Source organism: Vipera berus (assembly GCF_964194415.1).
Source record: "Vipera berus genome assembly, chromosome: 2".
Taxonomy (NCBI): Eukaryota; Metazoa; Chordata; class Lepidosauria; order Squamata; family Viperidae; genus Vipera; species Vipera berus.
The window spans coordinates 182,911,774-182,935,919 of record NC_138203.1 but is presented as its reverse complement, the minus strand read 5'-3'; the positions used below and the strand labels follow the sequence as shown (position 1 = coordinate 182,935,919).

The 24,146-nt window shown below is 40.5% G+C and overlaps 2 protein-coding genes across 4 annotated transcripts; one reads left to right on the top strand and one right to left on the bottom strand.

Annotated features, from left to right (window-relative positions):
* Nucleotides 1–313: 313 nt before the first annotated feature.
* On the top strand, nucleotides 314–15,139 carry RTBDN (retbindin). The gene is made up of 6 exons (XM_081315515.1): nucleotides 314–449; nucleotides 9,491–9,658; nucleotides 10,028–10,112; nucleotides 10,341–10,469; nucleotides 11,674–11,770; nucleotides 13,687–15,139. Exons 2-6 carry the CDS (start codon nucleotides 9,493–9,495, stop codon nucleotides 13,981–13,983), a joined length of 774 nt encoding a protein of 257 aa, XP_081171641.1. The 5' UTR covers nucleotides 314–449; nucleotides 9,491–9,492; the 3' UTR covers nucleotides 13,984–15,139.
* A 2,358-nt stretch (nucleotides 15,140–17,497) lies between these two features.
* RNASEH2A (ribonuclease H2 subunit A) lies at nucleotides 17,498–22,839 on the bottom strand. Of its 3 annotated transcripts, none has more exons than XM_081316726.1 (8): nucleotides 22,690–22,839; nucleotides 22,121–22,192; nucleotides 21,816–21,942; nucleotides 20,432–20,519; nucleotides 20,210–20,347; nucleotides 19,848–19,935; nucleotides 18,973–19,096; nucleotides 17,498–18,355 (listed from the first exon to the last, which is right to left on the bottom strand). In XM_081316726.1, the coding sequence occupies exons 1-8, from the start codon at nucleotides 22,814–22,816 to the stop codon at nucleotides 18,217–18,219; spliced, it is 903 nt and encodes a 300-aa protein (XP_081172852.1). In that variant the 5' UTR covers nucleotides 22,817–22,839; the 3' UTR covers nucleotides 17,498–18,216. The 3 variants fall into 3 exon arrangements, with proteins under 3 accessions (XP_081172852.1, XP_081172853.1, XP_081172854.1); XM_081316727.1 differs by having other exon boundaries at nucleotides 22,589–22,776; XM_081316728.1 differs by lacking the exon at nucleotides 19,848–19,935.
* Between the last annotated feature and the right edge of the window lie 1,307 nt (nucleotides 22,840–24,146).

Below are 24,146 nucleotides of genomic sequence, written 5' to 3'. Positions count from 1 at the left end.
ATGCGTGGACTTTAACTCCCAGAATTCCCCAGCCAGCATAGCTGGCTGGGGAATTCTGGGAGTTGAAGTCCACGCATCTTCAAGTTCCTAAGGTTGGGAAACGCTGCAATAGAAAGCCTTCGGTCGTTAACCCCACCAGGCGCCGCCTTGGGAAGCTACCCGAGAGCTGACGGGCGAGCGTCTAGCGGCGATTGGGACAGGCAAGCCAGCGCCAGGGGGGGGCGGAGGGGGCGGGGAGAGGGTTGGTCTATTGCCGCAGCGGCGGTGGCGGCACTTCGGCTTCTTTGCTTCCAAGCAGAGCGCGGTGGGAGCAGGAGCGGCGACGCAGTTCCTCCGGGCTCAGAATCGGGAGGTCGGGGTTCGTTCGGACGTAGCTCTCGACCCGGGAACCAGGCGACCTCAGAGAGGGCGAAACTCAGTCGCGTTTGTGCAGCTCGCGCGGCTTCCAGGTTAAGGCGGTCCCGCGAAACGGGGGGGGGGGGGGTGGCACGCCGGGGGTCACAACGGCGAAATCCGTCCGGAGTCGAGAAGGGACTCCAGGCGGGGACGCGATCCTCAATCCCCGCGTCCTCCTCGGCTTGCAACGCGCCTCACAAAAGGCTCCGGGGGGAGGCGGGTGGTGGTCAAAAAAGCGAAGCCGGTAGAAGTGGTGGCGGCGGCGTGGGGTGGGGGTGGCGGGACGCGGAGAAGCTAGTTCGGTTCCGATCGCGGGATGGGGTGGGGGGGTGCTGAAAAAGTTAACCGTCGACTCTCTGCAGACATCCCCCCCCCCAACAGCGCCTGGATGGGGTTGCTGAAAGAAGCGCCTGTTACAGCGTGGGGCTGCAGTGCGGGTTCAGTTCACGTCTGAAGGCTGCTGAGGACAGATCAGGGACCGGGGTGCTTATTTGCCGAGTCGCTTTTTCGGAAGGAAGAGACAAAAAGAGAGAGAGAGAGATTCTTCATGTATCAGTTCTACTCTCGTCTCAAAACATTTCGGGCATGGAAAAGGAGAAACTCTTTGCTCGGTCTTTCTTCCTGGGTGTAAGGAGCTCCGGGTATAATTTTTTCTTTACCGACCTAATTTTAATTTAAAATAGCTTTGGGTGCGTTGTGTATGGGGGAGAGGTGAGGGTTGGTGGTTCGAAGGCAATTACAATCTTTGTGTTGCGAAATTATAACCAGGGATAAGAGGGAACCCCCTCATTGGTAATACGCATGTATTAAAGGAAACCCGCTAGGTTTGTAACATTATACTTAGAGGTATCTAAGTATAATGTTGGGCTGCAATTTAATTCATTGAAAACTTATTGAACTTATTGAAAAGCTTTTTTTTAAAAAAAATCCTGAGATATAGGGCACTTCTCAGAAGGATTTTCAAAAAATCTTATGAGTGACGAGGCGTCATCCTCTATTCCATATTGGAAACCCACCACCATCACCACCACCTCAACTGAACAGCCAGAAAGTTAATTTTTTGTTTATTTAGCTACTAGACATTTTATATGGCCACCCATATGAATGCTGGGCAGCTAACAACAAAAAAACAAACAAAAAATATAAATAAATCTCTAAGAAGATTTGTTCAAACTCCAGCAAATGACGCCACATTAAAACAGCCATAATATGATCACTCGGCACCATAAACTGCTTCTCACACACACCATACCTATATTGGGCTGACTCCTTATTCTTGCCCAATGCCTGGAAGAAAAACCAGGTCTTCACAATCTTCTACAACAGGGCTTTTCAACCAGTGGTATGGGTACCACCTGGCAGGTGATACTTGACCATCCTAGAAAAGTGGTAGCAGGGGAGGGGAATGAGCTGAACCGGTGGCAGCACTGCACAAGCCTGAGCGAGAGATGGCTGGAGCTGCAGGGCTGTCAGGGCTCAGTAGAAGTGACAGGATCAGCACCAGGCTCCAGCTGAATCTCGGCACTGATCCTGGTGCTTCTGCTGAGCCATGAAGAAGCACCAGTCAGCTGGAATGTTGCAGCATCTCCAGGGTCTTGGGATTTACATTCAGATGCTTGGCAACTGATTCATATTTATGACGGTCACAGTGTCCCAGGGTCATGTGAAGTGACCAAAACCTGCTGCAACTGCCCAGCATAGGGGGGGGGGAATAGAAACCAAACAACCCCCACTGCCAATCCTCAACAGAAATGCTCACAACAATGAAAGCCTCAGACAGGAGGAAGAGCGCCCCCAGGCGGGCAGGCAGGTGTCTTGCTCGGCTGTGGCTTGGGGGGCACTTTTTTCAGTGCCATTGTAACTTCGAACAGTCACTAAGCAAACTGTTGTAAGTCGAGGACTACCTGTACTTCATCACTTTTTTCCTTTTTTTCTTTTTCTTTTCGATTCTTAAGTTTTTGACACCTTGCTAGGCGACTGGTGGTACTCGGATGTTGCCATATCCTAAAAGTGGTACAATGAGTGAAAAGGTTGAAAAGCCCTGTTCTGGAAGCCAAGATGGTTGGGACCCTCCCAATCTGGGGATTGAGAGCAGTGGGGGTGGGGGTGTGCTATTTCACTGGGCTGGCTCTGCAACATAACCTCTCCTCCCCTCCCTCTCCCCCTTTAAAGTAAAGGTGTGCATAATGGAGTTTATGAACAGCTAACTTATGAATACATGAAACTAATTATAATTCATAAACAGCTTTTGTTGGCAGCATTTTTACTATAACCTGCCTCCTATAGTAAATATGGAACTCTATGATGATTGAGGAGGCTTCTGTGACTGGTAAACAGGAACCAGAAGAATATATTCAATTATAATTTATGTACAATACATCTATGTGGAAAAATAAGATTTTCCTGAAAAGGACAAGATGCCCAGTTTGCTCCAAATTTTTAGAAGTGTGTGTGTGTGTGTGTGAGAGAGAGAGAGAGAGAGAATGAGAAAAAGAGAGGGAGGGAGGGACACATAGCTTATTAATGAGTTATTCTTTTGAACAGCATGGGTCCCAAATAAGCAAAGTTTACTGAGCTAATTTCTAAATAAATTTTAAATTTAGATTAAGAAAATAGGCAAATGTATGTAATGAATTAAAAACTTTGTGTTACTTGGAAAGTAACACAAGGCATACAGACATAGGCATACTTTAAAGTAAGCACCCATTCTTAACTCATTCTGCATGTTTGCCTACTCTTAAATCAATAGATAGTATAGTAAGCTTGTAATCATATATCTAATGATCTGGAGACAAATTCTATTGAATTTTATGAGACTGCTTTGTAGATAAGGATGCTTATAATTACAGATTCTAAAGAATGTTTATTTTTTTTGTGTATTTTGTGTATTTTGTGTATTTTCCATGTGCAAATCAATGTAATCTATAGAATATACTGGCAAAGATGTATGGATTCCTGAAACTTGAAAAGTGATTTGCTACGTACACATGATGCAGGGTTGAATTATAATTTGCGTGAAACCATAAGTATTTATCTTGAGAAAAACATGACGACACCATATCCATCCTATTCCTTGTGTATCTGTCTAGTTTTGGTGCTAGAAATAAGAAAATTAAAATGTTGGGATTTAGTTTTGTCTATAAGCCTACTAAAATATTAGGTGTATATAATCAGGAAAAGTACTTTATGGAATCTTTTGCTCTAATTTAAAACAAACAATCCCCCTCCCAACCCGCCAACACACACTAAATTCTGGAGGTGAGCTTTGATTCAAATAAAACTCCAAATAAGATGCTCTTTTTGCAGCTCTGAATGGAATCCTGTTAATTATAATCTGACCTGATATGTTTTGGCTGGTTTCTTGAAGATGTTTTGCAAATCAGATTTGTCCATAAAACACTCCAGAAAAATGAGCAAGCAAGCCTAATATTCCTGACATGTGTCCATAGAACTTTTTTGCTTCTAAGGGTTCCTTTCTTGGGCTCCACTGGAGGAACTGATTGCTGTAATTGCACAAGGGTGACAGTTGCCCAGAGAAACTTCTCCCTAATCTGTGTTGGGATTGAGGCCATCGGTATTTTCCAGGCTGTGTGCCAGGGAATAAAAGGATGGCTCATAATAAAGCCATGTGAGAGTTACTGTTCAATGTCAGCCAAGAAAGGAAGATTTAATAATGGATGACCCCTTTGTGCTGCTAGGCTTGGAGAATATCCCTCCATAAAGATTTAGCTACTGGTATTTAGCTCTAAAGGGGATCTTATAGGGTGCAGGGGCAATGGAGGTTGCCTGCAACTCTTAGGATGGCAGTCGCTTCGAATTTGAATATATTCAAGCTAGCAAAACTAGCCTTATAAACTAGAATGCCAAGATTTATGTTCAAACATTTGGTCTCCTGCTTTTCTGTTTATGAGACCATTGGAATCACCAGAAGTATCATAAAGGAAAGCAAGTTATGTTTGCAAAGGGTACAATAAAAAGCAAATAGGTAAAGTGAGGTTAGAAAATATTCCAATTCGAGATCTTTGAGAGTTCAAGAAAGAGTTTGGAACTGAGATTGCTTACAACCAAATGGGAAAAAAATGAAAAAAATCGAAACCAGTGGAAACTTGCTGAAGTAGACTCCAAAGAATTGAATTCATAGGCAATTCCATGGCTACTTGGAGAGTTCCTGGCTTAGTTTTGATTATCTGATGCTGCATTATGATTTACTGACAAACCCTTACTGGATCTTCCACAGCTAAGATAGTACAGATGATGCCAGTCACACTTTGTTTAATTTATCATCTGAAACTGGAATTGTGGCTTAGTTCTTTTCAAACAATCCAGAGTTGGTGGTAGGGGTAACAGGAACAAGGAAGAGGCAGAGGTTTCTGCAGATAGCCTCGATAACAGGCAAAGGACAAAACATGTCATGCCGTCGCAATCCAAATTCTGCCTTTTTGTGTACATAAATACATAAGGGGTAGAGTTTGTACGTAACACTTTGCATTACTTCCCTCCCCTTTGTATGCACAAGAAGACCATGCATGACAGGAGAAACTATCCTTCTCCTTCATGACTGACCTGGATACTGTATGTGTGTGTGTTGTATTAAAGGTAATATCTCCTTTGAGTTAAGCTTGACTCCTGGGATTTATAGGCATGCATTAAATTTCTTGGCAGCAGCATGAAAAATGGTTTGCTTTTGCCTTCCTCCAGGATATTTTTCAATCTCCCAGACTAACCTACAGGCTTGACATTTCCTAATAGTCTCCCATCCATGTACTAGCTAGATCTGGCCCTGCTTAGCTTTTGAACCCAGACAAGGTCGTGCTGCCACCTTTTGCAATAAAGGGGAAATACTGTCAAATACTTTGAACAGCAAAACAGCCCGTAATTTGTATTTTATGAAATAAGATTTGTGAGACAGGGCTTGACATGGAAGCCCAGGATTATTAATGACAGCTGAAGCGGAGACATGACTAAAACTTTGGAGTAATAAATGCAGATAGAATGATTTGGCACTGATGCTTCCCCCACCCATGGTTTTTCAGAGCAGTGCCATTTTTTCATTTGCGAACAACATAGCTTTATTGATGCATCTGGGAGAAAAAAATCCCTGAGATCATGACACAATTCCCTTCCCCATTAATCTTGTCCTCCTGGAAAGTTTGGGTGGAGCCACAGGAAACTCAATTCATTCTCCTTTCCCAGACAGCTAATCAGTGGGGCTTTGGTTGAAATTGAGGCTTTTATCTCCACAGGCTGCTGTATTTCTCCAGTTTCATATCCTGCAAAGTGTTTTTTTCTCAGTGCCACCATTAATTTGCCATACTCTGCATTTCTATTCTTTTTCAGTTCTTACGGGCTTTAATGTTAAAATGCAAGAGCCCCAACAAAATATGAGATAGATTAGACTATCGACAACATATAAATACAAGAAGTCCTCGACCTATGACCACTGTTGAGGCCAAAACTTATGTTGCTCAGTGAAACATTTGTTAAGTGAGTTTTGATCCATTTTACGACTTTTCTTGCCACAGTTGTGAAGTGAACCACTGCAGCTGTTAATTTAGTAACATGGTTGTTAAGTGAATCGAATTTGCCCATCAACTTAGCTGATCAGAAGGTCGCAGAAGGAGATCACATGACCCTGGGACGCTGCAACCGTCATAAATATGAACCAGTTGCTAAGTGTCTGGATTTTGATCACGTGATTACAGAGCTGCTGCAATGGTTGTAAGTGTGAAAAAGTTCCTTTTTTCAGCACCATTGTAAGTAAATGAACTGTCGAGGACTACCTGTATTCATGTTTTACTTTTGCCTTTATGGATTGCAATTGCAGTTTGTTAGAGGGATCATGGTTCTTCAGCATTTACAGCTAAATGTAGCACCTTAATTGCTATGATACAACTTCTAATTGGTTGCAGATATGTCACTATCACTAACAGTTCTGTAATGCTAAAGGAGGCATGTTATTATGTAGATCCTGCTTGAACTAAGCTGATGAAAATTAAGCATTTTACTCTCAGCATCATAATCAACTCTTTGGGGAAAAAAACCCTTGATTTTAAAGGTAACATGTAAAATTTAAAAAGTAAATAAAATTGAAGATTGTAAACCATGACTTTTGAATTAGAGCACTGGGTAAACCCAATATATTGTGTTTTATTGAAAAAGCATATCTGACAACTTATAGCATATTATAATAAGCAAACCTGGCCAAAAAAATAATTTTACTGATATTGGCTTAGCATAGTGCTTGAATTAGGTTTATTCATCAATTCACGATTAAAAATCAATAGTTTAATATGAGGGAATCAGATCATTTTGTACATGTCTTAGTCAGACAAAACTGATTTTATTCATTATCCATTGCTTTGAAACAAAAATTTCTTGTCAGATTTCTGCATCTTAATACTTAAGGTGACTCTGTTTCTAGGGAACTGGAAACCTGGACTCGTATTTCACCTTATATCATGGACTGCCTCACCAAAATTTGATACCGCAAAAGAAAGGATGGAGTAGAGAGACACCTTGCCTTGAAAATAGTTGCTGCTGTAGTAAGATTTTACCCTCTGGAACACTTTGTTCAAGGATCCAACAACAAAAGTTGCAGGAAGTATGGATCAAATGTTTTTTGTTCACCAATATATGTTCCCCTTTATAGAAAATGAACAGCAGAGAATGTCTGGAATCTATAACTTGGAAGCTGAGAGACCTCTGTTTTATTTCTATCATTTTTACCAAAGGCTCATTACTTTTCAAGACCCACACTTGTAGGAAGTATGTGAGGAATTTGACAAGGGACAGGAAGAAAGATAACATGCTAGAGATCACAAGGTGATTTCTGTAAGATGCATAGTGTCCATGTCCCCAATATTTTGGACTTCATGAACTTAATTGCTCATATGATTAATATTTCTTGCCATGGGCTGGGGTTGCCAAAGAACTAAGTTGCAACATTGGAAAGATAAATTGACATTTGGCATACAGTAGTGGAGGATGGATGGATGGATGATTTGTCAAAGTTTAAACTGATTTTCTTTGCATTTACATATTACCATGATTTTTTTCTCCTCTAATTGCATATTACATAGGGTATTTATAGCTGTTACCCTCAGACTTGTTATTTATATTTTTTGTTGTGCCAGCACTATATTATAAATGGAATAAGACAAAAAATAAACAGCCAAATTTGAAAGAGGGTGTAGAAGCTGTACCAGGAAGCAGGAGATGAGATGCAATGGGCTTTATATTGTCTATGATAAAAATACATTAGTTTAAAAATAAAATAGTTCTTTAAACCCATTCCTATCCTATGTTTCCTAGAGGAGAAGGGGGAAGAATGTATTGCCTCCTATGCAAACTATTGTTTATTGCTCTTTGATCTGTATAACCTTTTCTCACCATTGTATCCGCTGAGAGAGAGAGAGAGAGAGAGAGAGAGAGAGAGAGAGAGAGACTGATGTTAATTCTTAGGAAGTACTTAGCAAAACAAATGTAAACCAAAAGGGTTTTTTTTATGTACTCTGATTAGGCGATCCAGACAAGAATGTAACCTTTGAAGTCTTTCAAATGGACTGAAAAGGAGGGGAATGGGAAGTCTGGAAAAGGGATGTATATAATGCTATACATTTTGAAGTATCTCTGAGATTCACCCCATTTTGCAAACTGCTTTTTCTATATTCTGCAGAATAAACTCTTTTCTTACCAATCCAATTTTGTTAGTGTTCTAAACGCATTTCTAACATCTGTTAAACACCTTATGCCTCTGCTGTTCCTCTGCCTCTGGTGCCATCATCTTCCTATATCTTACCTTCCTCCCCCCCCCAACCCGCCCCAATTTGATTGCAATTCTATCTTCAGGCTTATCAGAACACTTTGTAAACATTAATTAAAGCCCACATTTTTCCACAGATGAGAGCGAGACATAACTGACACACACAAGACGTGTTGTGTCCATGCATGCTGAGCCTCAGGAAACAGGCTGACATAGCAGTGTGCTGATATATCTTTGCACTGACAAGCCATCAGCTTCAGGCTTTCTGACTGAGCATAACTACCTCCCCTTCATCTCTGTTTTGTTCCAGTTTGTGGGTTTTTTTTTCATTGAATGAGGAGGAGGAAGAATGATTACTAAGTATTTGAATGAAAAATTCTCAATCCAAAGAAGCAAGAAAAATAGAAGTGAAAGAGATGTCAGGGCTGGTCTCAAGTGGCCATGTTTCCAACCCTCCCATATTAAGATTCTATTCCTCAGATGGATCACAACCTTCCTTCTGTTGTTCTGGTAAAAAAATGTCCCTTTCCTCCATATTTAACCTGTCCCTCAAGGTGAGGTTTAGAGCCAATAGCAAATGGGTGCCCGGAGCAGCCACGACTAAGCACAATACCATTGCAAGTCCAGATTGCCCTCTGGATCAGGAGGATTTATAACTGGGGCACCTCTCCACACATTACTTGTGATGTCGCATTTAGTTAAGCTCCTCAACCGTGACTTTTATGTCATATCATAAAGCTGTTGGCACTTTCTATCTATAGCATGGTGATCGCTGTGGAAATTGCTGCAGGCTGAACTGTAGTGAAAACCTCCACCCTCTTTTCTTTGCCCACCTAGTGTAAATCTCTCCTGGATGCGTGTCCTCCGGTTTCATGCTTGTTTGTATAAATGAGCAATTTGCTAACACATTTATTAATTTCTCCATGAAGATGGAGGCATTCACGTTTTTCTTAAGAATATCTTCTCTTTAAGAAGGGAGCTGCTGGTGCTTCTCATGACAGCTAGCCCTAATCTGGGTGCTACAGAATTGCCTACGGCTGGCTGCCTTGAATTACCTAGCCATGAGGGTGGACCACAGCTGCAGTTGTCAAACAATGAACAATAGGAATAGTGCAATTGCGGCATCTTAGCAGCTTATCAAGAAAGAAGGAAGATTCAGGAAGAGATGAAAGTACAATGTATCCAGGGAGTTACTGGGAGAAGACATACCTGGGGGGTAGGGGCCCATCTCCCATAACCTGATTGGCTGGCTAGCATGCTTGAAAACAGAGGAGAAGCAAGCCTCTCCACACCAATTCAGTTTTTTCGTTTCCTCTGCCCTTGATATTCTAGTCATGAGAGGTGGTGGCAATACAAATTGGATAATGGTGATGGCTTCGGCACTGACCATGTTTTGGGCCAATGCAGAGGACACAGAAGATCACTGCTTACCTGGAGGGAAACACAAAGCCAATCCAAGCGCAGAAGAAGAACTGGGTGTCTGCCAGATTTATGCAGAAAGTAAGTATTGCTTCTCCTCAGAAGCTTGTAGAATTATGTGGTGGGGAGAGAAAATGAGAATACTGTAGGATGAGAGTATAAAATATCTATAATATGGATGATGGTGATGGTGATGATGGTAATTGCAAGGCCACCTGACTCCACAGCTAAGGTGGGTGCCTTACAATTAAAAACAAGATAAGTAAAAAAAATATAATATAACGGATTAGTTGCTGGGAGTCTATCACCTGATTTTGACTGTGTTCATCTGGCACACATCTTCCTTGGTCTGGGCTGCAGTTGCTGGAGGGACAGTTTGCAGAAGGCTAATACTATAGCTACTCTCACTCCAAAGAAATGGAGATGTCGACAGATCATTTCTTTCTATAGATGCCTGCTGCACACCAGAAGTTGCCCAGGAACTTTCCAAAGCCAATGCTGGATCCTGGAATCGCTGTGGAAGCCTCAGCAATAGGTCAGCCCTTCCTTTGCTCTGCTGAAAAAAGAAAAAAAGAGGACCCCTTCCGTGTCAGTCATGGGCCCCTATGGGTTGTGGAGCTGGGCCCTGTCTCGTGACCTTTCCTCAGCCAGCCTTACTGATCACCAAGTACCAAGATGGCGGGAGCTGATGCCTGGCTTGCTTTTAACCCCTGCATCTTAGGGTAAATATTTATGCCTGCTGTTGTTTCCTTCCTCTTGGCAGTTGTGAAGAGTACTTTCGGCAACTGGATTGTTTTTACCACTGCTCCCCCATTGCTGCTGAATGGCCTCATCCTCAACAAACTATAGCCTTGATGGCTGTGCCTCTCTGCCAGAGTTTCTGTGACCAATGGTAAGTTATCACATGTCTCCACATCTAGAAGAGGCCATGCTGATAGGAAAGAAGAATTAAGTATAATTGCCGTTGAAGGTAAAAGACACTAGAGAAACTTAAGAAGCTCTGTCTTCTTTTCTATAACTGAACGCATTGGGCTAACTGGAACTATGAACCTTTACCTGCTAATTTGAAAAGAAGAGACTGTCTTTTGGAAGAGATACACATATTTAAGGTCATTATTTAGATAAGTGTTATTTAGGATTACCACGTTTGGGCTGCAAAAGTCTGGACAAGCATTAAATGGCAGCAAAGAAGGTCTTTGCTACCCTCTATGAGACAAACAGATATAATAGCCTGATCTAGTAATTTTAAATTATAAAAAAAATTGAGAAAACTAATTTTTTTTAAATTCCATTTATATCCCGCCCTTCTCCGAAGACTCAGGGCGGCTTACAAGCTTAGCAGTAGCCTTCATTCTATGTATATGCCTGCTTGTTAGGGCTTTCACACACACACACCCAAGCGGCATTATTACAAAGTCAGCTTAATTGCCCCCAACAATCTGGGTCCTCATTTTACCTACCTCGGAAGGATGGAAGGCTGAGTCAACCTTGAGCCTGGTGGGATGCGAACCTGCACTGATTGCAGGCAGCTGGTGTTACTTAAGGAGGCATTAGCCCACTGCTCCACCAAGGCTCTGCCCTATTCTCTATTGGTTCAGCCCTGTTTTAGGGGGAATATATTTTTAAAACTTAAAAACTCCCCCCCCCCCCCCCCGACGAGGTAACTCATTCCATTCTGGAAAATCAACATCGGGTAAGAGCGATGATTTAGCTGTGGAAGTTTGACTTGGGTAGCAAGGGAAAACAAATGTTGTTTGGAGAACATTCTCATTCTTTTGCTTTTATTATTTTGTTAGCCAATGTGATAAAGTATAATATTTAAAAATGAATAAATTTGTGGGGTAGGGTGCTCAGAGGAGGGCAGAGAAGCAAATCAGAAGTTAGTAAAAGTTAACCCAGGAAGTGAAAAGATGTTGGTTTTATTGGGTTGAATATAAAAATTGGAGGTCCCTTCCTGAACTGAAAATGGTGGGGAAATTTCAATTTCAAATTTCTAGTTTATCATAAAATATCACTGAGTAAATATGGGTCTATTAGTGTTGAGTCCAATGCCAATGAGCTGTCTTTCTTAGCACTCAGACTTATTATCCACTCAGGTACAATGCTTGCAGAGAGGATTTGACCTGCCCTGGCAACTGGCCCTGGGGAGCTGATGAACATAACTGCAGTCAGGAATGTCATTCCTTTGGCCAGGTGAGGACACTAAAGGTTGCTGATTAGTTACAAGCAGAACCATCCCTTCCATTGCGTGCTGTAGCCTAAAGGAGTCTGTGCTTTTCTGGCCAAGGCCCACTTTGCTGAAGATAACATTCCAAAAAGAAGGCAAAGCCAAGGCAAAAGGCAAATTGGATCAGAACAAACAAACATACAATTTAATTAAAGCCACTTCTGGTGATTAATCTCTTTCAGCTTAACATTTTTCCCCCTTCAGAGGTGTGGGGGGTGGCGTGGGGGATAAAAATACAGATATCTTGGCTTATGGAGTACAGGAGTTTCAGAAATACAGAAAACCTAATTTCAGAATTCAAACAAATGTTTTTAAAATTTGTATGTATTGGATGAGATCATAGCATGTTTATATGAGGGAACATATGGCGTATGTTCGTACAGGGCCTGAAAATGATGCGTAGGCTGTGGCTTCCGAAACTGAAGCAAGTTTGGGAAGAGTAACTGTGGAAAGTGGGGAGAAAAACAGGAACTGCATTTTCCTGAAAGACACCAATTACACTAAAAACCAATCTAAAGATTTCCATGTTAATAACACTTGCTCCATACAGTTTGAGTATAGTTTAAGTCATGCGACTTTTATAGCAAAACTTGCTTTTTTCTCAAATCTGAATGATTTCCAGCTTTCAAGGGAAAAAAATCAAAGTATTCTCAGAGGGTAGGGAAATAGGAAATGGGAAGAAAAGAGAAAATGCCAGATACAGCCAAATATTTATAGGAAATGTCTTCTTCCTGCAGGTTTTTTTCAGTTTCCCACAGCCTGGCAATTCCCAATGGTCCCCATGAATTCTTATTACATACACTTAGTTTACATATAATTAGCTTACTATGTATAGTAACAGCTTGTGTGATGGAAAAATCTGCAACTTTTTCAAAGTGGCAAATTCAAATGAAAAATACCTGAAAGTTAAAGCTTGTATAGCAGTAACAACTTCCTTATCGTTGCTAGCTCCTTGCCATAATTGTGTTTATTTTCTTGAAATATTGTGGAACATAGAAAGCAACAATTTAATCTTTGGTTATAAACAAATATACAGGATTGGAATAGTTATTGATAGAAAAAGATTATTTATCATGAAATATAGAGACTGAGATAAGCAAGAATTGTCCATTATTTTCTAATGATTGGCTTGTCTCTTTCAACAACGTATAGCTTGTGTACTGAAAGAGAAATGGAGGCAAGAGGATGACAGTGGCTTGTCTTGAAGCTAATAGGAAAGATACATTTCTTAGAAAGGGGTGATGGCTGATGGGCATTTTATGGATTCACCTGCCATGTTTAATCCTTTCCTTCCCCATGAAAGTATCTGTGTAACATTAATAAATGAAGTGTCTTTAATGTTATGAAGCCTATCATAGTATACTCACACAGAAGTATCACTTATATTCTACACAAGGGATAGAATAATTACCATTATGGACAGGAACATGACTTCCTGAAAAAGTTAAGTCACAATGGTTCTCATTTTCAGAAATAAAGCCATGTTCTCTGGATCATGCATTTTGGGGGAAGACTGCAATACTTTTCATATTCCTATGTTTCTAAAGTTTATTTATTTATTTATTTAATACTATTTCTATACCGCCCTTCTCCCGAAGGACTCAGGGCGGTGAACAGGGCAAGAATAAAAATACAAATTACAAAAGTTAAAACAAGATTAAATAAATGCCCACATACTAAAATACATCATTAAAACCTAATAAAAAACAGTAGCAAACCCCCCCCCCCAATCCCCTCATCAGGCCAGGCCAGCTTGTTCAAAAAAGTATGTTTGTTCAGAACTTCAGAATCCATTCCAGTTGCTTTCAAACCTGAATGGGGTTAGAGTTGTGCCTCCCGAGGAAGAAGTCCTTTGTAACACGGGGGCTCTTTTTTCCCTTAGATGTATAAGGATGGCAAGGAGCTGTGTGAGAACATCTGGGACGATGCTTTCATAGTAAGCACCGACCCTTGCCAATGCCTGATGCTGGATGCTTCTGACACAGCCTTCTCCACCTCTTATTCTCACCTCAAAGACAGCAACAGCCTAAAAGAGGTAGGCATCAACAAGGCACGCAAGGAAAGAAAAGATCAGGGGAGCCCTTGCAGGGGCAATCTTTTACTTCAGCGTCTGAGAAGGAATCTGCAGAAACGTTCTATTTTCGTGGAAGACATGGAGGGAAGTGGAAGTGGATTCTAATCCAAGATAACCATCCTTCCAGAAGAAAAAAAGCCCCCTCTCCAGTGATTGCCTGGGGCTTGGGGGGATCGCTTGTGATCTATGCAATTCTGTTACACCCCATACTACCAGCTTCCTGCCATCTTCTACAACTCTGTGCATCTCATGGCATAGACTGTGAATCTGGCACCTTCTAGGATTCTGAGCCCTATGCCCTAGCATTAAACCATTAGGGCACCTCTTAGGAACTTGCCTAGAACCAGGTTTTCCCCAAATACTCAGAGTAGAAATGGTATTAGAGAACTGTAAGGATTTCCCTCTCCATATTCTTCATGTTCTAAGAGCTGGCTCAAGGAAGAGTCATCACAGAACGCAAAAAGCCATTCAAGAGCATTAGCTGAAGAGAAAGCAGCCTTCATAGGCATTAGCTGAAGGAAAATGTCTGCAAGGGAGAAAACAAACAAGTGGCGAGTTGGGTGGGGTTGCTGAGTGAAATAATCAGTGCTGGAAAAGTTAGCCTCAGTTGTTGCCATGGCTTCAAATACAATTGTAAGTAGGGCTCAAGTAAAATGGAAGGATCATCCTGAGCTCAAAAAGAAAAGGGGAAATAGGGAAAGTTAGATTCAAGACCAGCTGACTTTCCTGTTGCATTTGTATGCTAGAAAGCAATAGTTACTGAGGGACGAGCATTGCTAGGTTACTAAACTGGATTACATCTAAAACTGAATTTATTTTTCAAAGCAACCCAATCTGAGAGGGGTGGAGAGACAGAGGTTGCAAAAAAGCAAGATTATGTAATAATCCCTATGTCAAGGAAAAGGTTTCAAACACTTGGATAATATACATAGCATCTAAACCGAAGTTATCAGTGTAGATATATGCCAGTCAGAAACACATCTAATCAGTGGTGGTAGTGAGACTCCAAGAGTTGTCATGCTTTTACCCCTCACATCTTAAAGTAGCGCTCCTTGAGCTTCCACCATCCTCTCCACTCTAAACACTATACAAATCTCCCTTATAATATTGTACACCCAAAACAGACCCATCTCTCTCTGTCCATCCATCCTCATTTATCAGCTGCATTTCACATTTCTGTTTACCTTGGCTACGCTTACCGCAAGTTTCATATTACGGATTGATTCAAACCTGTTAATATTGTGGAGAAATTAAAAAAATGGAGCGCATGTTTGTGTTTTATTATGAAAGTGTAAAAAATCAATGTAGAGGACTGAATCAGTGATTATTCTAGAATACATGTATATGGTTCTGAAAAGAAGAATCTCTGCTCAATTTATTGTACATCAGATAAAAGAGGATTAGTAATATCATGAAACCTTGCCAATACTTTCCTGGTGCAAGGGCTTATGGGAAACCAGCATTTCTTTGAGAAATTGTATATTTCACACTCCCAAAAGGTTGCTACTAAAACAGGTAGGATTTGACCAGGGAAACATCCAACCTGGTTAAATGTGTAATAACATTATGGACAGTGGTAAATTAAACAGAAACATGGTAAAAATGTATATTCATAGTTCAAAATATCCCTTTTTGATTTTTCGCAAAATATAATGACTAGTTACCCACTGCATGAAGGCATACCAACATCTGGGCAACTGGAATTATAGTAAAAGCATTTTTTGAAATGACACACAGGATATTAATGTAATGTAATGTAATTAATGTAAATAACTTGTCTTTTTTCGAGGCCATCCACATATTGTTGAATTACAACTCCCAATGTATCTCACCATTATCAATGCTATCTGGAGCTGCTGAGAATCAAACAGCATCTGCAGGCCACAAGCTTATCTATTTATGGACTACACTAAGCTTTCAAGATTGGATTATATAACTCTGAAATAGGATTGTTATGTCCTGCTGAGGATGCCATGTAATATCACTGCCAAGGAGAATACAATATGACTTAGCCTCTGAGGAAAGGGAAAGGAGATGGAAAGCCTGGAAGTTAATTTAGACAGATAAGAAGGGAGGATGGATAGACAAAGGCAAGTACACTAATATTCTTCTACGTCAAAAGAGGCTTGGTATACAAGCAAATCTTCGAGGCTCTTGAAGAGAAATGAAAAGGGGGGAAGAGTGTTTTAAAATAGGGAAAAAAACCATGCCAAGCTTTCAGAGAGGAAAGAGGAGATGAGGAACTGAAATAAAAGAGCATGTGCAAACTTGGAAGACAAAATGGATCTTTGACCCTTGATCTTTTCCAAGCAGTAGCCCAACTTCACTTCAGGGATATCAAAACTGGACAAAAAATGTTCTACAAAAGAAAAGTCTTAACTAAGGCTTTCCTGGTATGATTTTATTTCTACTTTAAATAGAAGTAATTTTCATTAATTTCATTATGTCAGGGCCATTAAGCAAACTTATTGTTTGCTATCGACATTTTTTCCAAGACACCGGAAATAAAATAGATCTTCATTATTATATATATTATTTGAAATAAGGGAGACCATTTAGTTGCCATTTTTTGGGAAGGGCTAGCCCATTTCTATTTATTAAATCATCTCCCTATTATTGTCCTTATATGTTTATCTTCCATTCAATCTGTTCTTCTTTCTCAAATTTCTTCTGATTTATATAGAAAGTCTTTTCCATTTTCAATGTTGTCACTCCCTTTTCTGGATTTTCCCTTAACTGTATTTGTTGGTGAATTGAGTCCTCTTAGTATTTGATTGTTCCACTTCTTCTGTTATCTTCCACGTTGTTAGTTCTTTGGTTGTAGTCAAAATTTGGGTTTGTGTATCTAAGCTGGCATCTTGTTCTTTCATGTTGGCTCTTAATTTTGTCACAAGCTGAAAGAATGGTTTCATGTTCTGCTTTCAACATGGAAAGGATCTTTTCCTGGTCTTCATCCATATTCTCTTAATGTGTTGAGGACTTTAAAATCAGACGTTAAAAATAATTTTTTAACTAGGTATTGGATCTTTATTTCATGTGTTTATAGGTAGCCTTTATAGTAGAAGTTGTGTGTCAAGTAAGATTTTATAGTCCAAGGTATTTCATCATCTCATATAATAACCAATGTTCCTCAAATAAAGAAATAGGAAGGCAATTCCCCACATATAACTCTGAAAGTCACTAATGGTTTACATTCATAGTTCAAGCAAGCTGGTTATGCTGCCCAGAAGTTCTCTTTACAGTTGAGTTTGTCACAGGTGGTATTCAAAGTTGAAAGAGTTTTATCTGTAGTCTCTTTTAGGCAATAACAAGTTGTAATACCAACCTTCACCACAAGATATCACTGATGCTGTTTAAAACCTTTGAAGTCCCGCACGTTTATTTCTTTTCTTTTTAGATAAAAATCAGCATATCCAGTAGAAATAGGAATAAGAAAAATGTTTAGGAAAACTTTTTAGTCCCTAAATTTCAAAAGTATATCTATCCAATTAGATTAAAGTTGTTTTTATAATTGCTTTGTTTCCCCTGAGTAGTCAGTTGCCGCTGTTCTTAGAGGGTGGGGCAGGAATTCCCTTCCCTCTCTCCTCACAAGGGGAAGAATACTTAGGGCAGCTTTTTCAGGAAAGATATTTAGAGTCTTAAAGAGAAGATCAGATCTCACCCAGTTTCATCTGTGTTGCTTTAAAGGTGCTTGGTAGTAATTTTGACTTCAGCTGTCAGCAGCTTAATGACGAGCCATATTGCTATGGCCGGTCTTTCCCCCACCAGTTTGGAGAGCTGCCCCGGATCAAGCAGGAGAGCTGCCACCCTCCCGCAATCAAGCAGGGATCCCCTCCTTTCTCATCGCCCCTACAGGGTGACTTTCAACCCTTTCCAGGATCCCCCAGTGGGATGAAATCAGACGCTGAAGATGGAGTTCGCCTCCATGCGTCCAAAGGCGCCAATGGCAAACCGGAAGCTCAAGAGAGGTCATTTTTAAAAAGTGTGAACTTTCACTTGCAGCTTTTCCTGGCACGTCATATTAGATTAGCTTTTATTAGGCATGAGTACCTATTAATTTACATCAAACAAAAAGTCTCACTATCAGTTTTGGATAATTTATTAACTAAAAAGGAATTAGTCACAAGAGCAAGAGGGTCTCCAGGAAGAACATTTACCAGATTCTTTCTCTGTTTAATTTTGTATCTTTCAGTTGAACCTTTGGGTTTCACACTGTTTTGTAGCTATGGCTCAAAGGATTTGTGACTGCCCATTAAAAACTAGATGTCATATCAGGAAAATTTTCTGTCAAGTCAAAGTAAGATGATTTTGAATAAGAAAAAAACCACCTTCCACCCACTACAGGCTTGTCACTGTCTCAAGTTTGCGTTCATAAAAGAAGCGATGGGGTGTACGCTTGAAGGGGGAAACTTTCCGGGTAAAGTAGCTCAGCAAGGACTTTGCACTCTGCTGGGATGGGTCATCTTCAGTATCATCCCTGAAGAAGGAAGCAAAGATAGGGAGAAATGCATATTATCAAGTGGAGAAAAGACATCAGGGAATAAGCAGAACTAAACCTTGAAGAGACAGAAATCCCTTGCTTATAAATATCATTTTGAGGAATAAATTCTGCAGATAGAAAGTTGACCCATTCAGATCAAATACAACCCACATTCCTACTATTTAATCCTCCATACATCCCTACTATTCAAAACCCACATTTTTCACCTACTTTCATTAGTCATCTATATTCATCTCATCCCTACTTACTTGGTGTGCAATCAATACTACTATGTCATGCACTTCCTATTCTCCACCACTCTGCTGCAGTGATTAAGGTGCTTGCCTAGAAACTAGGAGACTGTGAGTTTTAGCCCCACCTTAAGGCGTGAAAGCCAACTGGATGACTTTGGACCAGTCACTTTCTCTCAGCCAAACTACCTCACAGGGTTGTTGTTGTGGAGAAAATATGAGAAGAGAGGGGTATTAAGTATGCTTGCCACCTTATTTATTTACTTATTAGCAGGAGTGTATAGGAAGTTATGTAAGTTCTCCTTAATTCACCATTATAACCTTTATACATCAATCCATCTCATAGCTCTTCCATCCACTTACCAATGAACAGGCACAGCTTTGCTCTCCAGAATGAGCTGAGCTGTGCTCCAGCTAAATCGTACAAACTGTGGATAGCCAAAGATTGGTTCCAGGTTTTGAGTGAGCCATTCTTTAGTCTTGGGATCTGGGGAGAGGAGAGATGGCTGAGAGACTCTGCATATTAATGCTGCCCTTTTTATCAAACAATATATTTCGATCCATTAGCGCAGATATAGGAGCAGAGATTAGGCAAAGTGTATAACAAACATTAGGGTAAGTGTCCCCTTCTCTCTCTCCTCTATAATTGCAACCTATTACAGCTCCACTTTCACACTACAACCTCAACTCAGTTGCAGCAGTTGGAAATTTAGTCTCAGCTTCATTGCATCAGATGCAACCTATGGCATCAGTTGAACAACAGTGAAGTTTTGGCACCTTAACCATCTACCCTAATGGAGTGATAAATGATGACATCTCATTGGGAAAAAAATCACTTAATTATAATGAGAACGATTCAAACATAAGACTGGGAGAAAAGAGGACTCATAGGAATACCAAAAATAATGTCTTTGCTTTTCGATATTACTGCATAGGAACATAAAGCCCTGTTAGGCCAAGGCATGAAAACAATATATGGTGGCCCCTAAAACTGGTGTTCATACCACTTCCATTTTCAAGTGCAGAGCCTTAGATGGCTAGAAAGGTATTACAGAATGGAATATCCTGAAAAAATAGCATGCCCATCCAGATGTCACCCTGAATTAGAAGCTCTTCACAAAGCAAACGTTTTCTGCTTGTCTAATCTTATTTTAAACCCACCTGACCTAATCATCACTATCACTTTACACAGCTCCTAATGTACAGAGATGGAACTGAAAGAATAAACTAGAATTTACCATTGGGATAGCCAGAGCCATAATCCAATTCTGTTTCTTCCAGGATTTCCAAGAATTTCCAATTCTTTACAATCCGATCCCTTGCTACCTAGAGATCGTTAAGAACACAGGGACTGACTTACTGACCGTACAAAAAGTCCATATAATTTAGCATTCTTTCTTCAGTAATGGACAAATTATTGCCTAAAGTAAGAAAAGCCTGATGGTTTCTGGAAACCCCATCCCCTTATGCACTGGGTCTTATAATCAGTGGCATTCTAGATTTATAGACGTAAGTTTGACTGAACTGCTGGGCCAAGTAATGCATCTTGCCAGATAACATAGCATACATGGAATTGGAGACAAAGGAATTTCGCATTCACCTTGGCACAGATGCTGGCTGCGCTTACAGTAGGGAAAAGAGAGTCTGCCTTGGCCTTCACTGTAACCTCCAGCTCAGGAAACTGCTGCTTTAGCTTTTCTTGGTATTTCTCTGCTGGTCCAACTGTATCTACAAAAACCTGAAAACAAAAAAGACCCATGAAGGATTTAAGGGGGAGGAGGGAGAATGTCTTCTGGCAGTCTAGGGCACTAAGCTAGTTCACCTCTGCAACTTGCACTCCAGAATCTAGTGCATGCTGGATTAGGCCAATGGCTGTATCGTGGGACAGTGCATTCAAGTTGTACTTTGTCCTGCAAGGAAAAGGAAATCACATTGACTTCTGAGGGCAATTGACTATGAAATTAACCATCAGAAAAGAGGTGGATAGAAACTGAGATTAGCTAATGTGATTTGTCATTAAGGATTCCAACTAAGATAAGAGGAACCAAGGATATAATCCCTACTTGCTGATAGATCTGCCAGGGTGATGAGGACTGTCATTTTTACTCAGTACAGTCTACTTAAATGGATAATTGTTGTGAAGAAAAAATCAGATGTGACTCCATATATACTGCCTTTTTTCAATATACATATACAAAGAAATATAAACAGAGAGCAAAAAGCCACTGCTCCATTCACCCACTGTCAGCAGCAGTTGCAATTTCATACAAGAAATACAAATTAATGATCCTCATTCTGGGCAAATAAAAATAATTAGAAATTGGATGGCACATTGTGTGCTACAATGCATGAAACAAACTTTTTTGTAACTTTGAGTGACATTAAAAATATGGATCTATAATGTGTCTATTTCTTTAAAATTTACATAAATATTATACTGCACTCTTCTAGAGCTTACACACCATTTTGGATGGTTAATAATAATTCAACCAACTCTCCAGGTGTATTTTATATATAGTGCACCACTTTAGAATTAGATCCTTAGGATCCATGTGTTCCAATTCCAATGAGAGGTAGGCCAGGCAAAGGAACAATTTTAGAGAAAGGTGTGCTGGACCAGTATATAGCCATCTGGTCCACTATATAGCTAGCTTAGGAATTAAGAACTCTGTTAGAGCATTTAACATTTAAAGGGTTAAAAGCTGTATCCTTAAAAGAACTGTTAGAACATTTAGCATTTAAAGGGTTAAACGCTGTTTCCTTAAGAGATGGCCTCTGGGAAATGTAGTCTAGTTGTTAAGTCAGTCCTATATCTTATCTAGTCAGTGGGAGGAGCTTTAGTTTATTACAGGACATCCTGGCTATGTGCCAGGTTGTAAAAGCCTTTGTTTTAATCAAGCATCATGTACACATCAATTGGCATCCATAACCATGCCTAGCTGAGATGGAGAAACTATTCCTTTTTTACACTACAAAAATGGACAGTTATTATTATGGCCGGATGAATCTACTGCAAAGTAAGTCTCTGCTTAGAATTCCTGGACAATAAATATTTGTTTTAAAACCTTTTCGTGGAGTTTATGCTATCTGGATTGGGACTATAACGCATCTCAGTTCATGGTTCCAGAATAAAAGTTGTGGCACCTTTTAAAACCTAAGATTTAATCTACCTAATAGAGAGAGTGCCTTGTCTCTACCACACTCACCGCCTCTGCATGCTAGTCGAGATGAAATTGGGGGAGAGGATGTGTAGGGTCCATCCTACAAACTCCTTAGCTGCATCTATTTTCTCAAAGAGTTCTTCCCGTTGAGCTTCTGTCAGAGTTTTAGAATCTGTAAGCAAGTGGGAAAAGATAATTTCCAAGTGATGTGGCATGGGAAAAATAAAAATTATTCTTCTACCTTGCTCTCCTAATAAAAAGAGTATTTTTATTTTTATGTACAGAGCCTTTGCCCTGTGACACAGCTGCAATATTACTGAAATATAATCACAACCTGACACTCCTTTTACCTGCTACTTTCAATGTTTCTAGGTCTCCCTGCCGAGACACAGGACAGAAACAGATTCCATAGACCATGGGACCTGGAAAAAAAGTAAAAACCAAAAAAGCTACTCAGTCTCAACAACTAGGAACTGCTTACAATAAGTATATTAACTATTGTTCTTGTAAGATAACTAGGCAACACAAATGAAATGGCTTGAGAAACTGCTTTGACAGTACTTAAAAGCTACAAAACGATTCTTACAATAGGCAAACCTCCATAACATTCTCTTATAATAAAACTTTAATTACATTGCATCGGAAATGAAGAATGTGAACGTCGTAAAAGTAACATTTTAAAGTGGATTTAAAGGATCAGAAGCATATTGGCATAAAATGAGAATTAGGAACAAAATGATTATGTACTATGTCTACAAGAAAACACTGCAATGTGTAAGTTAGCTTCACACCAACAGGCAGTGATGAAATGTAACTACCTGGAAATCTATAATCCAGGGAGCTACAAGATTCACTCTGGACGATGCTTTCGCCGATACTCCAAAGATTCTAGTTTTCCCTCCTGTATTTGAATCCATACCTAATACTGGTCCCCTGCCTGCCTCATCGATGCCCAAACTACAGGGCTCAGTCCGACAAATAGGAGGCACCACCGAGGCCAACAAACAATTCACCGAATTGTCCCGTTCGAATTCACCGAGATCCATTTTCGCGCGCGCGCTGAGAGCACCCGGCCGAGGACATAAGAAAGGGAAGTGCAAAGACTGCAAGGTCTTCTGGGAAGCGTAGTTTGTGATACGAGATGATTCGCTACTCAGTTCCATTGTTGGTCCAAACGCTGTGGGAATCTCCAAATGAGAATAGGGAACGGCAAGACGTTTATTAAATATTCCAGGTGGCATGCCGTGAGTAAAGCTCCGGAGTACTTTAATGCAATTCTACTTCCAGAGCTTACGCCTATCCTCAATGAAAGTATGAAACGGACTTTCTTTTGTTTAATTTGGTCCATCCCAGTTATCTGTTCCGTTTGGCGGAGTGTTTGGCTTTCGGAATCTTGAGCCCGTTTTGTGAGGACACATTAGCTAGAAATTCAAGTGGGATCAAACCTGGAATCGGGATACGGAATGCACTGTAACTTTAAAGTTCTTGAGTGTACAGCCATAACAGAAAGAAATAATATCTTTACATGGAGCAATTACGGGAGATAATGAACTGCCTTTATTCGTTCAATGGATTTCTTAAAAGCATTACGATATCCACGTAATGCTATTCTTTTATTCTGCAACCAAAAAACAAACAAACAAAAAAATCCTTGCCCAATGTTTTTTTTTCTCAAGAAGAAATGATTCCAAGTATAGCTTTCTCAGGGCGATCAGTGTTAGAATTTTCCCGGTTGGATGGCTTGCCTTGGCAGCCACAGGGAGAAAATTGGTAGGCAAACTTGGTTTGCCTATAGGGACGGCGAGCGGGAAAAGCACATAACAACGATAAAGCCTAAAGGGAAGAGAGATTGCTCTTTCGGTTTCGCGAACTGCTTTTCTTAGCCCAGGGGTAGGCAACCTCGGCTCTTTTATGACTCGTGGACTTCAACTCCCAGAATTCCTGAGACCGCTATGCGGTCTCAGGAATTCTGGGAGTTGAAGTCCACGAGTCATAAAAGAGCCGAGGTTGCCTACCCCTGTCTTAGCCCAACGAAGACCGAGCTCTTTTAACAGTTTGGATTGCGCTTCAATCGTTGACGAGAGGCACAAGTAACCTGAATCTTATCAGCAAAAGCTTGTAAGCCGCCCTGAGTCTTCGGAGAAGGGCGGGATATAAATGGAATTAAAATAAAATAAAAATAAAAGGCCCGAACTGAGGGCAGCAAAAAAAAAATCCGAACCATGGATGGGAGTTTCCGGCAAAGCATGTAGTAGAACAGGGGTCTTCAAACTTGGCCCTTTTATGACTTGTGGACTTCAATTCCCAGAATTCCTCAGCCAGGTGCCTGGCTGAGGAATTCTGGGAGTTGAAGTCCACAAGTCATAAAAGGGCCAA